Source organism: Capricornis sumatraensis, chromosome 7 (assembly GCF_032405125.1).
Source record: "Capricornis sumatraensis isolate serow.1 chromosome 7, serow.2, whole genome shotgun sequence".
Lineage (NCBI taxonomy): Eukaryota > Metazoa > Chordata > Mammalia > Artiodactyla > Bovidae > Capricornis > Capricornis sumatraensis.
In genome coordinates this window covers 26,989,920-27,008,645 of record NC_091075.1, presented here as the reverse complement: position 1 = coordinate 27,008,645, position 18,726 = coordinate 26,989,920, and the positions used below count along the sequence as shown (strand labels likewise).

The 18,726-nt window shown below is 38.6% G+C and overlaps 1 protein-coding gene across 4 annotated transcripts in view; it reads right to left on the bottom strand.

Annotated features, from left to right (window-relative positions):
- Positions 1-2,708: 2,708 nt before the first annotated feature.
- Positions 2,709-18,726, bottom strand: part of EMCN (endomucin) — a 128,060-nt gene continuing 112,042 nt past the window's right edge. For all 4 annotated transcript variants that reach the window (XM_068975434.1, XM_068975436.1, XM_068975435.1 and 1 more), the window contains 3 exons: positions 18,482-18,543; positions 12,319-12,392; positions 2,709-3,440 (listed from right to left, as the gene is read on the bottom strand). In XM_068975434.1, the coding sequence (XP_068831535.1) occupies positions 12,358-12,392; positions 18,482-18,543 (97 nt within the window). In that variant the 3' untranslated portion in view covers positions 2,709-3,440; positions 12,319-12,357. The remainder of the gene's footprint in view (positions 3,441-12,318; positions 12,393-18,481; positions 18,544-18,726) is intronic.

Sequence of the window (18,726 nt, the reverse complement as noted above, 5' to 3'; positions counted from 1 at the left end):
GTTTAGGCTGGAATCCAAATTTTTACCGTTTACTAGTTATAAACCTTGGGTAAGTTATTCTTCTGTCTTGGTTTCTACATATCTAACAAAAATATGCTGATGCTGATAAAAATAATAATACAAGTAATAATTTAATATTAGAAATTGTGTCTTACTACTGTTGTTATATTAACCAAGATAATGAATGTGAAGGTTTTAGCACAGTGCCTGGACACAGTGACAAGTTTTAGCACAGTGCCTCAGACACCAACCAATGATACTTGGGTAGACTTCTGAATTCAAGTTTAGGAATGTAATATTGATGAACAAGATAGATGTTTTCCCATTATTTATCAAAACTGTTTTTCCTTTAAAAAGTATCGAGAACAGGAAAAATATGTATTCAAGCCCATATGATAAATCCCCTTGAAGAAAAGACAAAGTAAACTTATTCAAAGGTATGTGAGAAGTCTTGTTTGTTTTTGTGGGGAAATTTTGACTGGAAGATTTGTAGGTAATGCGTGATATATTCTCAGTTCAGGGTCCCTACTAGTTAATTAATCCCAATGATGGATATCTTTAATTCTAGGTAATAATGAACAAATTCATAGTTCTTAGACTGTCACTCAAAGCACAAGTTTTAAAAGACTTATACACTTTTCTTTTTAAAACCCATAAAATCTCAAATGATCACAAGAAGGGCTTTGTAGAGAAAAACTAGGAAAAGCTAGCATGCGATTTATCATTGTCCAAAGATGATCCTCAAGATCTATCAGACTGCAAGGGGATATTTCAGCTCAGTCAGGGGGAATTTAGAAGTCTTTCTCTGCTGGCTGATCACAACCAGTGTGTCAGCCGACAACATACGCGTACTCTCAAATGACAACAGTGCTAGCTAATTAGCTCTTGTTTCTGTTTTGACTACTGACAGACTTAAATTATACTCATATTGTCGTGCAGAACAAATGCATTAGAAAGATTTGCCTTTGATCTAAATCATAAAATTAAAAAACATATGGCTAAAGATAATTTTGGCTTTAAAACCAAATATCCTATTTCAACAGAAGTTCAAGTTGACTTATAAAAATCCAGACATTACCTCTGAGATTGACATTACAAAATGTCCTGAATATCTCTGCAAATTCCTCAATCCTCTTATCACTTTGACTTTTTAAAGATTTAATGCTATAGTTGTAAGTATAAAGCATGCTCTTTATGTATAATTCTTGAACTAGAATAAATTTCATCCTTTCATTATGATTAAAAAGCTTTCCCTTTTCCTGATCCTTATAAACTTTTTTCCAACAATCTTTATTAAAGGTCAAGAAAATGGTTTTTATAAAAGCCAGAATAACATATCACTTGTAGTAATTTAAATTGCAGAAGAATTTGTACCTGTTTGCTGAGGAGCTCTGTAAAGCATTCTAGGAGTGTTGGAATATTTTCCTTTTAAAGACAAATGCTCCATGCTTGGCATGCTCTAGCCATTGTTGCACCCATTTGAAGACTTCTAGATTAGAGTTGAGCATGGGCAAAGCACCCCTCAAGGGAAAGTGTATGTGTTGGAGATCTTTGCCTTTTTCTATACTCCATTGGGCTTCCCAGGTGGTGCTAGTGGTAAAGAATCCACCTGCCAGTGCAGGAGACATAAGAAACATGGGTTTGATCCCTGGGTCAAGAAGATCCTTTGGAGGAGGGCATGGCAACCCACTACAGTATTCTTGCCTGGAGAATCCCATGGACAGAGGGGCCTGGCTGGCTACAGTCCATAGAGTTGCACAGAGTCAGACACAACTGACGCAACTTAGCACACACGCATACTCTACTGCTTTTCTTTTCCTTTTATTACTTCATTTTTCTTCTCAAAGAAACATAAAGAGACACCACTCAGAAATACAAGTATGCTTTCTGATGTCCTTGATTAGAAGCTGCCCAGACATTGAGAGGTGAAACCAAAATGATCATTTATATAATCCTTAATGCTGACTATTTTAAAACACACTGCAAAAAAATCCATTGTAAAAGGTAGGTTTAAATAGGCTCTTCTGTCTCCACTACATTGTCCTCATATCACTAAGATAATTTAACACTGAAATAAGCTTGTGTTGTGTACTCAGTTGCTTCAGTCGTGTCTGACTCTTTGTGACCCTATGGACTGTAGCCCACAAAGCTCCTCTGTCCATGGGATTTTCAGGCAAGAATATTGAGTGAGTTGCCATGTTCTCCTGCAGGGAATCCTCCAGACCCAGGGATCAAATCTGCGTCTCCTGCATTAGCAGGTGGCTTCTTTACCTGCTGAGCTGTTGGGAAATCAGCTTATGTAATCATAGAAGTTAAAGAGCTGCCACTGTCAACCTGTGCATTCCACAGCTTTCCAAAGGACTTTCACTAACACGATGTTTCAATACCTTGTGTCCAAGGAGTGGTCAAGGTTAATCAGTCAGCTTTCAACTTTCAACTGAAGAATATACCCCAGTGGAGTGGTAGCTATAATCATATGGTATTTTTAGGAAAGTGATACTCTGAAAAATAATATCATAATTATGTATTTATGAAATGTTGGTAAAAACTGGAGATTTAATAATGACTGCTAGAACACATCATTATATTTCTAAAAGAGATAAAATATGCACAGATAGAGTATCAATCAAATGAAGTATGACAAGTCTCAGTCTTGTTATCTTCTTAATGAATGCAGTACACAGTGTCATAAACGCCCTTACATCCTTGTCACATACTGTGAATTACAAAGAGAAATACCAAAGAGATGGTAAATTGACTTCCTGTGGACAGGGTCTAGTGTGTTAATCCTTTGTCCCTTTCTCACTTCCTGGATGCCTTTCATTAGTGAGCTCTCATACTCTAATAATCAATCCCCAAATACTCATAATTACTATTGCCATTTTCACAGTCACTGATATTTTTCGTGTGGTGAGTACAGTAATTATTTGTTAACAGCAACACATGAAAGTACGAATAAAATATCTTTATGTACAAAGTGGCAAGGCAGGATTTTGACCCAATATTTAATAATACACTTGCGAATTTTCTCTGTGTTAACATAGTGGAAAACAATAAATATAAACGTTAGGTAATATAAGAACAATGAAAAAGTAGAAAAGTCTCCGTGGATGAAAACTGTTGGTTCTGAAAACTTTAAACTCAAGGGACAGAGTTCATCAGTGAAACCACGTGCTGGTCTGTCAGGTTAACTGCTCACAGATGCCCCTCCTAAAATCCACTCTCCTAGGAATATGGTATTCCTATGAAATGCGGTAATGTGCTTCTTCACATCCTAAAGGACAGGGGAGCAGCATGATTCTTTCCGATTCTGTTAGATTACTACCGCATGTCATCTGGACATCACTTCATTGGGACAGGTGACTGGCAAGCAAGATTGGAAGTCAGGATTGATTCCACAGGGCTTTCTCCCCATGGAGCATTGAAGCTGAAGAGTAAGTCTGTTGGGGGAAAACAAAAAAGTTCAGATTACAAGAAAGGGAAGAAGTAGAGATGCTGGAGGGAGACCATCACTTGGTAAGAAATGTCAGAGACCAGCTGAATTTTTCCACCCAGTAAAGTCACTGAAGGGACTTCCCTGGTGGCTCAGACAATAAGCAATCTGCCTGCAATGTGGGAGACCTGGGTTCGACTCTGGGGTGAGGAAGGCCCCCTGGAGAAGGGAATGACAACCCACACCAGTATTCTTGCACGGAGAATTCCATGGACAGAGGAGCCTGGTGGACTATAGTCCATGGGGTTGCAAAGAGTCAGACACGACTGAGCAACTAACACACACACACAGAGTCACTGGAATGTCCCATACGCACTTCAACCTCAACAATTCTGAAAGGAGACCCACTAGAGTGCCTCCCAAACCCACTCCCTCTTGCTCAGTCATTCCAACCTTTTCTCTTACCCCCGCTCTCCATGCAGACAATCATGCTACAAGCATGGCCATACTCTATACCCCTGATAGTCCTCACCCACAATGCCTGCATTCACACAATCACCACCTCTGGAGAATTTTATTTTCCAGACACTTCTCTATTCCATACTGCTGCTCCAAATCCATTCCAGCTACAGACTTGGCTTAGCCAGAACTGCAATAGCCCTCTGACTTCTCTGCTTCTAGTTTTATCACTCTTGAATTAATCTTGCACATTAAATGTTCAGTGACGTGTTTCAAGCACAAATCTCACCATATTTGTCTTCTGATTAAAACACTTCACTGTACCCTATCACTAACGGGACATCATTCAACGTCTGTCGCTTGGGGTAAAAATGTGAGTCGTTATGAAGTTTATTGGCAACTTTCATGCTTTGCTGCTGTGTACTTATCAGGGAGAAGAACGAAGGGGCACTCTCCACCTCTCCTTCACAGGAAGGCTTTAGTTTATTACTTTGGGTTTTCTCATTTGCAGTACAGAAACAACTGTCTGTGTTGGTCTGAAAAGGAGCAGAAGCTGGAAGTTTCTGTGCTTTACTTGGGAAAGGGGCACGCGCCCCCCACATGGAAGGGCTTAGGTGCCCTTTCATGCTGCTGGTGGCAGTGCCGGTGGTTTGCTGGAATCTGGGAGAAGAATGACAAGGTGGGGCTGGGGTGGGCAGGGGCCCAGGGTGGAGACCTGCATTTCACTCCCTCGTGGCATGGTTGATGGAGGCAGGGCCTTTGGTAGGAACCAGTGCACAGCTGCCTTGCCTGGGAGGAAGCTGGACACTAGTTGCCATGGTTTGGGGGATGCTTTAAAGAGCCAGGAGTGGACAGAGGGTCCATGTCAAACCTTAGTCTGCAGAAGTGACTGTAAAGCAGGGCATTTCTAATGTCCTCCCGGAGCACCTGTGGCTGACAGATGGTCCAGCCCAGGCAAGAGCGTGGTGTAGTTCTAGAAGAAGTACAGTGATTATTGGGATGACTGAGAAACAGTCCCCACTCTCAGGTTTTGGCCTAATTTCCTGGGTGTGTTCTACATTCAAGGTCAGAGAGTCTCCCAAAATGAATAAATGGCTTCTTGATGGCATTAATAAAAAGGAAAGAATCTGATTTTATTCTGCTTAGGAAAAGAAAGCATTTCATTCTCTCCATGTGGAGTCCTGTACACTGGAGCTTAGCCAACCCCTCTTATGATCTGGTACCCTCAACTGCTTCACCCTCACTTATCAGCCCTGCTGGCACTGAGCTCTGTCTTCTAGAACGGTGCTTCCGACATTATCTATGGACCAGGTTGGCTTTTTTAAACATCTCTAATCAGTTGCAAACGTATTTTTAAAAATAAAATCACGAGTAAAATGTTGAAGCAATATCAGATTGCTATGACAATTTTAAATGCTTACACTCAGAGGCTGTACTTAATCTCACTGTGGAACAGAATCAACGGTTCATTGACCCTGCAACAGCTCTAGGGTAAACAGTTTTCTATAAAATTTTCCATGCCCCAGGCAGTTTCATAATTATTTGCATGTATACATGCTTTTCCCTGTGCCTAGAAAAACCTAGGTCACTTTTTCTCTTATCCTGTGAGTCTCAACTTAAATACTAAATTCTCTAAGAAATTTATCATTAAACTTCAAGGTACTATGGCTATCTTTATCTGACTCTTTGCGACCCTATGGGCTGTAGCCTACCAGGCTCCTCTGTCCATGGGATTCTCCAGGCAAGAATACTGGAGTAGGTTGCCTTCCCTTCTCTGGGGTATCTTCCCGATCCAAGGATTGAACCCTGGTCTCCCACACTGAGGAGGTCAGATTCTTTACCATCTATCTTATTTACCGTATTCTGCTAAAATGATCTTATTTGTATATCTTGCCATGAGTCTAAGCTTCTTCAGGACAGCAACCATGCCATGTTCCTCTTAATCCCTGGTCTAGTACTTAGCAGAGTAAGATTTCTGTCACTTTTTTCTTCAACTGAACCATAATCCTCTGTAGGTGAGCTTCCAAGTGAAGCTAACTGTTTGCAACATAGATCAGCTAGGTAAACATTTTGATTTGTTTGAATAAGATAATGGTCAGGATTAATATGGTACTGCTAATTTTTTCTCCTTAAAGATCAGAAATCAACAATAGGAACAAACTGGGGTTTTCACCAGAGTGTATTCCACATTGACAGTCTTTCTCAAGAAACGGATTTTGCTTGCTTCATTAATGATTTTATCCATTAGTTGATGTTCCAGTTTGAATGTTTATACAATACCAGCATAAACTTTCTTTCCAACATTATAATTCCTCTAAAGTTCAGTTTGCCAGCTTCAATGATAATACAAAACTTTATGGTCATGGAATCTTTCACAACCCTAAATATTACACATTTGTGATTCTCTAAAAAATTAATGATTGCTTTAATAATAAAGTATCATGTTAGATTCTTTAACCATATTGACAATACTTTATAAACAAAGGAGCAAAATGGTTTTAAGAGAAAAGACCATTCTGTCCTGGTTTTATAGATGTTGAACACAGTGTAAAGCATTATGAAGAAATTCGTTCAGGGCTATAGACTAGTATTGGAAAATAAATCTCTTTTTACTTGTGATGTTTTCTTTTTAGCCCTCATCATTCATTTTAAATGTAAGAAAAATAATTGAAAAACATATTAAGCTCTTCTGGAAGTTCAAGAAGATGCTTTCAGATTATCAAGGGTATCATTTAGAAAATTACAGAAGTAACAGTGAATTATATCTTGGAGAAAAGTGGAAACGGGTAATATTCCATTTTGTTAAGGATCCGTGGGAAGAGACTTTCATACAAGTTACTGGTCTTGCTTATCCTTGGTTCTTTATTGATCTGAAATCCCCCTCATATCTTAAATGGGCAGGTGACTCATAGCAGAATGGACAGGGGAACTACTGGCGAGGGAGTGACCAGGTGGCAGCCAGTCCCCTGCCTTCTACAGCATAGGATTGGTCTCAGAACAATTAAGAGGACTTCTGTTCAATTCTGAAATTGTTTTCCCTCTCATTTAAGATTTATCTTGGACGCTGTTGCTGTTTAGTCACTCAGTAGTGTCCAACTCTTTATGACCTCATGGGCTGTAGCCCTGCCAGGCTCCTCTGTCTATGGGATTTCCCAGACAAGAATGCCGGAGTGACTTGCCATTTCCTTCTCCAGGGGCTCTTTCCAACCCAGAGGTTGAACCTGTGTCTCTTGCATTGGCAGGCAGCCTTATATCTTGGACATGTTCCAGTTTGTTTCAGTTCAGCTCAGTTCAGTCACTCAGTCGTGTCTGACCCTTTGCAACCCCATGGACTGCAGCACACCAGGCCTCCCTGTCCATCACCAACTCCAGGAGTCTACTCAAACTCATGTCCATCGAGTTGGTGATGTCATCCAACCATCTCATCCTCTGTTGTCCCCTTCTCCTTCCTCCTTCAATCTTTCCCAGCATCAGGGTCTTTTCAAATGAGTCAGTTCTTCAAATCAAGAGGCCAAAGGAGTTTCAGCTTCAGCATCAGTCCTTCCAATGAATATTCAGGACTGATTTCCTTTAAGATGGACTGGTTGGATCTCCTTGCAGTCGAAAGGGACTCTCAAGGGTCCTCCAATGCCACAGTTGGAAAGACATGTTTATGTGCAATTAAAAAATTATCTTGAGAGCTGTGTAATGTCATCAATAGGATGAAAAATAATTTATTTGAAATTTCCATACCATTAGACATACTGTTTCTAAACGTTTGCTACTATTCTCTGTATACTAAGTTTTAATAATATTTCAATAATTTCCTCATGAAAATGTCCTAAAGTGAAGTTACTAGGTGACAAATGTGAAATTTTAAGTCTCTTAGCTAATATTACCAAACTGCTCTTCAAAAAGATTAATCCAATTAATCCAATTTATGCTGTCAAATGCAGCATATGAAATTATCTGTTTCACCAGTATGCTTTTTAAATACTGGAAAAAGAAAGCTCAATTAAATTGAAGGTTATAATTTTATATTGCCATTTCTATTTTCTCCTCTATGAATTGCCTGTTCATGGCCTTGGCTCATTAAAAAATTTTCCAATTTGTGTAAATGTCTTTGGGTATTTAGAATACTAATTAATTGGTCCCATATTTATGGTAAATGTTTTTCAATTTATAGTTTTCTTTATGACAATTTTTTATGTTTGAAAATTTTAAGTCATGATGTAGTAGAAATTTCTGTCTTGGAAATTGAGTTTTCTTATATTGTTTCATGGTTTGAAAATTCTTAATCAGACACATAATAAAACCTAACTACATTTTCTTCTACTGTCTTTCTTTTACATTAAGTTCTTTATACATTTCCCCCATGTAGATATGGCCTTCCCTGGTGGCTCAGATGGTAAAGAATCTGCCTGCAGTGTCAGAGACCCGGGTTCGATCCCTGGTCAGGAAGATCCCCTGGAGAAGGGAATGGCTTACCCACTCCACTGTTCTTCCCTGGAGAATTCCATGGACAGAGGAGCCTGGTGGGCTATAGTTCATGGAGTTGCAGAGTCAGACATGACTGAGCGACTAATAGCAATGTAGAGATACCATTATAGCTCAGTTGGTAAAGAATCTGCCTGCAGTGCAGGAGACCCTGGTGCAATTTCTGGGTCAGGAAGATCCACTGGAGAAGGGATAGGCTACCCACTCCAGTATTCTTGGGCTTCCCTTGTGGCTCAGTTGGTAAAGAATCCGTCTGCAATGTGGGAGATCTGGGTTCAATCCCTGGGTTGGGAGGATCCCCTGGAGAAGGGAAAGACTACCCACTCCAGTACTCTGGCCTGGAGAATTCCATGGACTGTACAGTCCACGGGGTCACAAAGAGTTGGACACAATTGAGCAACTTTCACTTTCATAAATAATATTAGCTAATGATCCTTCACAGTCATTATTAACCAGTTTTTTTTTTCAGCCTATTTGTTGGGATCAATAAGAAAAAAGATGTGCTTTCCTGCTCTGCATTTTTGCATAGAAATTCTGACCTAAGTAGAAGTTCTATGTAACAGCAAATCAATTCCTTTAGCTATGTCACCCTTGTCATGCCTAATTAATCATGAGAAAATTAATCTGAGAAGAAGATCAACAAAACATATTTGCACTGTTCAGTTCAGTCAGTTCAGTCGCTCAGTCCTGTCCAACTCTTTGCAACCCCATGAATCGCATCACGCCAGGCCTCCCTGTCCATCACCATCTCCTGGAGTTCACTGAAACTCAAGTCCATCAAGTTGGTGATGCCATCCAGCCATCTCATCCTCTGTCATCCCCATTTCCTCCTGGCCCCAATCCCTCCCAGAATCAGAGTCTTTTCCAACGAGTCAACTCTTCGCATGAGGTAAAAGAGCACAAATATGTATAGAAATACATGCAGCTAATATATTTCTAAAATTTGAAACTTAACAAAAGTTGTTTTTGCACTAAGAGCCATTTTGAGGGTGGTATCAGCTAATATCTGTGAGCAAAGTAAATTACACAGGGAAAGTTTAAACTAAGATAATCATTTTCTTATTCTGAAAAATTATGGTTCCTAAATGTAGCAATAAATATGCAATGAAAAGATAACATTTTTTGAAACTCTTACTGACCTTTCTCTGTTGACATGAAGGTCTCAGATTTTAGAACTAGACTGAAGTGATGAAGTGTATCAATCATGCCATGTAGTTTTAAATCTTTTTCTCTTAATTATTTTCTTATTTCTTGTGTGTACTTTCATGCTCTCACTAGACAAACTTCACAGAGAGGGCAATGATCATAGATGAAAGGTATTCTAGAATTCCATTAAATATAATACTCTGCACTAAATAGATGATCATTATATGAAGGAGCAGGCATCAAATACATCTAGAAATTTATACCGAGATGAACATTTTTAACACGAGTTAATGTTTCCATACAAGTGTGTGCTGTTACCTACAGATCCAAAGACTTCTCAGCTTTTTTCTTCAACTTCTAGGTCAAATGTGTGTGCTAAGCTCGTTCAGTTTTGTCTGACTATATATTTGTGACCCTATGGACTGTAGCCCAGGCTTCCCTGGTGGCTCAGTGGTAAAGAATCCACCTGCAATGCAAGAGCCTCAGGAGACGTGTGTTTGATCCCTGGGTTGGGAAGATCCTCTGAAGGAGGGCGGGGCAACCCACTCCAGCGTTCTTGCCTGGAGAACCCCATGGGCAGGGGAGCCTAATGGGCTTCAGTCCATGAGGTCTCAAAGACTCGGACACGACTGAAGCGTGTCTGTGACACACAGACTGTAGCCTGCCAGGCTCCTCTGTCCACAGGATTCTGCAGGCAAGAATACTGGAGTGGATTGTTATTCCCGTCTCCAGGGGATCTTCCCAACCCAGGGATCAAACCCATGCTTCCTGTGTCTCCTGCACTGCAGGCAGACTCTTTAGCTCTGAGCCACAAGTGTATTCTATTTATCATGAATTTCTGAGCCGATATTTGATAGTTGATACCTTAGAAAGCAATGACTGGTTACTACATTTAAAGTTCAATGATTCAAGAGAAATAAAATGAAAAGGGGTAAGACAGACAGAAAATAGAATTGACCAATGTCGAGCATGTCTCTTCCCATTACTTTCACCTTTACTCTTCAGAACATTGTAATGCAATTCCACAATTACTCAGAAAGGCAACAGAAATTATTTACCTCTGCAAATCCAAAAACAAGAGATTAGAGGCTAGGAATATTTTTAGCAATAATTTTTAAAGTACAAAAGTGGAAAGGAACACGAATTGGGTGATAATTCATTTTGTTGAGCTTGTTTGGATCAGCATTTGTCCTTATTTTCTGTACAGAGACTGTGTTGAGGCTGCCTCCTATATAGAGACTTTTCTTTTGTTTTCTTTCCAACTGAACACTTCATCTTCCTCCAAAGTGGACAATTAGTTACCAAGATTTGAGCATGTTAATAATCTGGAAGGTACTGTTTTTCAATAGGCACAGGATTGCAAAGGAACCATGGCTGTTACGGAAGGAAGCTTTCCACGCGCTAGTGAGGGCTTGAACACGTGTCTCTGAGTTTCTAACTTCTCAGCTTCTCGAATCTTGCGTCTGAAAGAGCTTCCTCTCTCATCCTAACCTACCTTTTGCTGACTAGAGAAGGATGAAATTCTGCATATGTCTGGATAATACTCCTTTGTGTATCTCTCCTGCTTCTAGCCAAAGAAGCATCATTTACTCAATAAACACTGGCTGAGTATCCATAACAGCATTGTACTTGTACTAGGAAGTAGACACAGGTAGTGGACGTAACAGTGATATCCCCCCTCCCCTGGACACTACCCAGAGTGACTACCATTGTGGTCAGGCCAATTCAGGGCATATACCTATTTGTCCTTTTGTTTTTTTCACCGTTAGTTACCATAAAGTAAATTTTTCTGCAGATCCTAAAAATTACAAGACACTGTGAGGGCATGTACTTAATGTTTCTTGTGAAACCTAAAGTCAGAAGAGAGTTTTCTTATGCAATTGTAGAAAGGCAAGAGACCATCCTATGCTAAGCCGGAAAGGTCGACTCCAGCAGGCCTGAAGTTGGCCTGAGTTGTTTCACTGCAATAAGACATACACCTGCATCGCATGGACTCCTGGTCAGAGCATGGATCACACAGAACGACAGTTGCTCATGTCCAGAGGTTTGAGAGCTTTCAATTATTCATTGATTAACAATTAGTGTAATGAGATTGAAGACTTTGCACTGGTCTCACTGAGACACCCGGAAGGCTCTGTCACTCCTCTGGTTATACAGCAAGACTGTGCCTTCCTGAATACCCAGGTATATGGACTCCCAGCTGAGAGCGTGTTTTGGATCACCTTGTTTGAGGTGCTTTGTGTGCACATCCATCGTTCCTAGTCCCAGAGAGAAAGCACACCTGAGTGTGGTCCTTACAGAGGAAGCACACTTGGGTCTCCCATCTGGCATCTCTGGACCCCTTGCCCTGAGCCAACCTTTGGCTGTGATGTGCTTCTTTATCTTTAGGCAGCTGATGTATCAAATTTTTTTTTTCATAATAAATCACAAATTTGTAAGCACAGTCATCTGGGGTCCTGCAATCCTTCCCCAGCAATAGAACCCTGTCTAACTGCCACTGGAAGTGTGCGTATGCTGACCCGGCTAGAGGCAAAGAGCAGTTATGAGGGACCGCTACCAAAAGGCAGAAAGAATGGACTGCACTGTCCCTGAGGGAGGCAGGACAACTGGAAGAACTCTTCTACAGCCCCCAAGACATTTATTTCTCTGGCAAGTGTTCTTCGTGTTTGTTTTTAGACAAATAGAAAATGATGGTTTCACTGACACAAGCCATGGTTATAAAAGTATAAAAATAATCTGAGCTGCAGCAGGCTAACAAAACAGATATTAATGAGTATCTCAGTGAACGAAATTAGGAAACTTACATATTTATTGCCCAGGTGTGGAGAGGATTCATCAAGCTGTCAGTTCTTGGTTTTTCCTTGTGCAGAGTGTTCCCCTAAAAACAGAAGATATGTTTTGCTCAGAGAGTGAATAAGGATGAAAATAAAAGTTTCTCAGGTTGTTTTTTTTTTTTTTTTTCAAAGAAAGTCCAATTTCCCCTCAAGAATGTCATCAGAGCCACAATTTACCTCTTGGTATTTTTACCTGGAAATCCTTCCCCAGGATTTATGAGCTTTTTCGGCCATTGTTTATTTTTACCCTAGAGGAGTGATGCTGACTCGCTCCCTGCTGGTAGATGGTGTGAGCTGGGAGGTGATAGCAAGAGAGGCACCCAAGAGAATGAGTTATCGAATTTTGCTTGGTCCATGAGCTGGCTCTGCCTAAGCAAAACTATGTCATATATTTAAAGTGCCATTTTATCAGAAAAACACTCAAGGTTCCTCTGTTTAAATAATTCCATGAGAGTTTTGTGAAAATGGATTTATAGGCCAACATGAATACTCTGATGACTTACAAAGCAGCGCAGGGAACATTACTAAAATAACAGTGTTTTTCAATCATCTGATATAAAGATAAATATTAACTTAGGATGATGCGAAGCTGAAAGACCATGAGCATTTCCATGTGCTCGTGGATCTGTGGTCAAAGCCTTTCACATTACCTGTGTCTTTCATGTAGATTCAAGTATCAACATCAGTCATGCTTTATAAAAGCAATATCGGTCAAGGTCTCCAGCTTTGAGAATAAATGTCATTGCTTTGCTCCAGCTTTTATCTGCCAGTTAGGACCATCTTCTGGGGACTCAAATGATTCATCTCTTACCTGCACTGTCATGGGGATAATAGTACCACAGATCTAAGAAGAACAAACCTGGGACTACCATTCAAGAGCTCCTTAAATTTTGTTTCAAGAAATGTCTGGCTCTGAGCAATAGCCCTCATAGCTCCCGGCCCAGCACAACCCTTTGCTCACTATTGCATATTTTACAAAAGGCACAGCACCTCCTGGGAATCCATGGCTATAAAGTACAGGAATAAGAAGTAAACAAAAGAAACATTTATTGAACCCCTACCATCCACCGGAAGTCACATAAACAATTCATATGAAAATTACTACAATTGTTAATATCTCCCTTAATAACTCCCACAGTCTTTCTAGCTGGGAATAGAAAGTGTGAAGAGATTAAATAACTATATGATTCTAATAATACTTATAATAATGACATATATGGTAAAAGCAAATAAAATACAATTATACCTAGAAAAACACAACTGGAAGGAAATGCCAGTATTGATGCCAGGTTGTCTCTCATAAGTAATTTTTAATTTTTTCTATTCTCTATTTTCTCCATTCTACATTATGCATATTGAGGTCAAATATTAAATTGGCAGTTGAAGCCATTAAGAGATATTCCAAGGCAGCAGCGAATGCTGACTTGCCAAATCAACAGTTAATGGGAAGACCATGTACATCTGGGACAGGCAAGGAAGCCTTAGTGCGAAGGAAGTTGTTGTTCAGTCCCTAAGTCGTGTCTGACTCTTTGCAACCCCATGAACTACAGCATGCCAGGCTTCCCTGTCCTTCACTATCTCCCAGAGTTTGTTCAAACTCAGGTCCATAGAGTAAGTGATGCCAACCAACCATCTCATCTTCTGTTGCCCTCTTCTCCTCCTGCCCTCAATCTTTCCTAGTATCAGGGTTTTTTCCACGAGTTGGCTCTTCATACCAGGTGGTCAAAGTATTGGAGCCTCAGCTTCAGCATCAATCCTTCCAATGAATATTCAGGGTTGATTTCCTTTATGATTGACTGGTTTGATCTCCTTGCTCTCCAAGAGACCCTCAAGAGGGTTCAAGAGGGTGCTAGTCTTCTCCGGCATCACAATTTGAAAGAATCAATTCTTCGGCTCTCAGCCTTCTTTATAGTCCAACTCTCACATCCAAACATGACTACTAGAAAAACCATGGCTTTGACTATACAGACCTTTGTCAGCAAAGTGCTGTCTCTGCTTTTTAATACATGGTCTAGGTTTGTCATAGTTTTTCTTCCAAGAAGCAAGTGTCTTTTAATTTAGTGGCTGCAGTCACCATCCACATTGATTTTGGAGCCCAAGAAAATGAAATCTGACACTGTTTCCACTCTTTCCTCATCTATTCACCATGAAGTGATAGGACTGGATGTCATTATCTTCATTTTTTGAATGCTGAATTTTAAGCAAGCTTTTTCACTCTCCTCTTTCACCTTCATCAGAGACTGAGTCAAAATTGAAGGGTTAAAAAGATAGATTTTGAATCTCTGTATGGCTTTATACATCTATGAATCTTTTGCTCATCTTTACAATTTTGTTCATTTCTACTTATAAATAAACTTTCATTTGTAGAAATAAACAGAGAAGTGTATATTTAATGAATAATTACCATAACATACTAACTAGTGCTAGTATACTAACAATATATAAATAATGTGTAATTACCACAATGCGTAGGAGGGGAAGGTGGGAATGACAAAGAAGACCAAGGTGCTGTCTCCTCCTTAGTTCAGTGAGGAGGACAGTGGATAGGAGGTGAGTGACATGTGAAGAGTTTGTGTTATTAATATTAAATGGTTCAAAAATTGATCAAGAGAAGTCTGGCACACCATGGAAGGCATGCTGAAGTGTTGGAACCTAATATAAGATAATAAAAATTTATCAGTGTTTTCTAAGAAAAGGAAAATTATAATGAATTCAGTTCTGCTTGTTCTCCCTTCAAAAGGTTCAAAATCAAGTAATACTTTGAAATTAAATTCAGCATCACTGTGTTTTCTTTCTTTTGTGGAATCATGTATTCCTTAATTTAGGCAATTTTGTTCATATTTTTATAACCTTACATGTTAAAAATGAGATAACCTATATTAACTTTCTGACACGTGGTGTAAGTGGGAATCATGTTTAAAATGCCTCATGTCACATGTATATTTTGCAATCAATCATGGTGATGTTTAACTTGGCAAGATTTTTAATTAAATCTGAGAGGCATCTTGTATGTTCTTATAAAGGACTTCATGATCTGCTATGTTTGGGGCTTGTTTTTTTTTTTTTTTTCTGAAAGCACATTCTCATGTATACTCGGCTTTTTTTTTTTTTTACAATAAAGAAAGCTCCCAATTGAAATAATCAAACTTTAAACATTTATGGACTACATTTTCAACAAAAACATCTGCTTGAGAAAGATCAGACTTAGAGGAATCAGAAAATATGGACGGATAAACATCAAGGCAATCAGAAGATGAAGATTTCGGGCAAGAAATTGCTTTATCCGGAGAAAACATTCAGAACAATAGCCATTAAGCATAGAGGCTTGTAGAAACCCAGGAAGTTTAGTATCCACTGGCATTTTCCCTGAAGGTGGGTTGCTACAGAGCTCTGTTTCCTTGGAAACATGATTTATTGACCTCTAAAATGGCAAAATTTATTTTGAGATACAAGACTGGAGCTTATAAATTGACCTTTGACTAATCCAATTAATTCTTAAGACCACTGAAGCTCAAATTTCATGTTACTAACCTTGGTGTGTTAATTAACGTATGTTTGTTGGTACATTTCTTAGGCAGTGTAGCAAATACCATGAAATGTAACAACCATAAATTCTGAATGGTGAGTAGTCACATATTTGCTCTATCAAATTCTTTTCTATATTTTTTAAATATTTAAAGTTTTTTTATGTATGAGATAGAAATTTAGACTTTATTTTTATAATTATTTCAGACTTTATTCTAGTTATATTTTAAGAAAGATGTAACTATTAGGGAAGGGATATTTAAGTAAAAATAATTATGATACTGTAACTTCCTTTGAGTGTGGTGAGAATAATTTTGTAAAGAAAGAACATTCAAATAAGTCTTGGAAGATGGGAAGATATGGAAAGAGATTTGTTTTCAGATGTTTCAGAAGCCATCAAGTCCTGTTAATGGTAGAGAGACTTTTATCAAGTTTAATAAAAACTGTGGTAGTACAAAAAGCATTTGGAGAGCAGTATGTTTTAGATTATCAGTTCTAGGCCATTGAAATCAACTCTGAGTCACCAATTTCACTTTATTTATTTATTTATTTTTTCATTTTGGTGTGTTCTCTTTTTGTTTAGGGTTTTTTTTTTAATTTTTATTTTTACTTTATTTTACTTTACAATACTGTATCGGTTTTGCCATACATTGACATGAATCCACCATGGGTGTACATTCGTTCCCAAACATGAACCCCAGTTTAGCTCTATTACCAAATATTTCCTATAATCAGCTAGGTTGACCTTTGAGAAGTTATTTTATTAAAAGAGGTGTGCTTCCTAACTTGAGATTGGCAGAAATAAAAGTACCAAAGACTAGACCTTTTTATTTCCATAGTAATATTTCCTCCTTAGACCTATGACCAGAAAAGCTACTTCTGGAGAAAAGGAAGTTTGGAGAGTTAAGGGCCTTCTGAATCATCCCATCATGGTTTACCCACTTATTATTGCAGTTACTGTGAGAGTGGGTGATATCAGCTTATACAGAATTATCCCTGGGCTTTAAAGAAGAATCAGCAAATTTGCAACCAAGAAACACAAGGTTGTCTGGCAATTTCCCCTCCCAAGAGTCTTGATTCTGGTGTCAATTATCATTTCCCTGGTAGAGCAGGTGGTCCTGATCCCAGCCCCCTCATCCCCAGAACAGCCATCGGCTTCCCTCCAGGGGCTTCTAGCTCAGAGCTTGGAGAGCCCCAGAAGCTGCTGAGCAATTTGGTTAAATTTTCCAGGAAATAAAGGAGAGTGCATGAAATTACTGTGATGCAGCTTACAAGATATAGGCAGATTCTGAGAACTTTTCTTGATAAACAGTGTGGTCACACTCCAGATCCTCCATGAGCTCATGATTAGTTCACATTCAGGCTTCTGGCCTGTCCCTTCCTGACCAAGTAGACTAGGCTTAGCTACTTAGTCAAAACCGGTGAACAGCTAGGAGAAACTGGTGAGTGGTTTCCAATTATCCTGTGAATGAATTTTACTCTTTCACTCATTCAGATGGTTACCTTTAAGAAAACAATGTGGGAATAAAGAACAGAAAGATACAAGACTGAAAGTCTGAAGAAAATGGCTCACATGAGGGATTTGGCCATGTCTCTGCAGATCTTGGGTGCCCTTGCTTCTCAGTTCTTGTTTGTAATTTGTTCTAGTTTGAATCCTCTACCTGAAATTGGGACCCCTATCAGTGTTTGATATCTTGATCTTGAATTGGGACTACATTTAAAGTCTTCTGTTTTACAAAATCGTTTTCTGCAATATATTTCCAGTGTTTATCATCTGATATCGTTCACTTTAACCTAACATATGTATTCTGGGACTACTTTGTATAGGTTAAATTGGTGTGATTGAATATTTTAAGTGTCTTGGATATAACTTGATATTTGTTAGAGCCACCTAGATTGTTTTGTAAAACTAAAATTACTTTTTATTTATTTGTTTTGGAATATTGGAGTTTTAAATATTTGGTCTACTCAGTACAAAAAAGGAATTTGCTTTTTTTTTTTCAAATTTTTAAAAGCTATCTAGCATCCCATTTTTCATTACTCTTGATACAAATGTAACTCATACAAATCATATCTATATTTGAAAAACTTTTTACATTTCAAACCAAATGAAATCAAAATCTAAGAAACTGGAAAAAGAAACATAAACTATATCAATAGAAAATTGTGTTTTGTCCTCATTGAGAAGCTCAATTAAAATGATGTGAAATGATATAAGATATGATTTACATTTTAATTGATGAATCCAAGTTCCAAGTGGTTATACACAGCCATTACCAAAAATATAACAAAACAACAATACTTTAAAAAAAAAAATCAAAACCCTGCGGCATGCTTAATGTTTTTTCTGCCGCTACTGCAGGATGGAAAATGCCTCTAGTCACCACTCATTCTTTAGAATACATCTACAAGCAAGTCAGATAGTCTAATATCTTATCCCAAATGGTATTTCTACGGCTCACTTTTCCTTCATAGGAGAATTTCTTTATTTCTTGGGGTTAATAATTATTTCTAAAGAAGTTATGCTTTTTTATTGTGGCAATGAACAAAATTCAAGTTAGATTTTGAAATAACCATTTTTCATCTAATCAACATACTGGGAGCTTACCAGACTCATGAGAAATTGTCTTAACAGTGAGAAGCTTCACACTCTCTTTATCAGACTGAGGTCTATTTGAAACAGAAAACATTAAGTTAACACCACAGTAATTAGTATTACATATCTGTGGAACAAAGAAAACATTATATAAACAGAAAGACAAAGATATACGTGCATATATATTTGTAGGTGTTTCTATTGCACAACTTGTGTCTCTTCATATATAGACACATACTTTTATAGCACTTTCACTT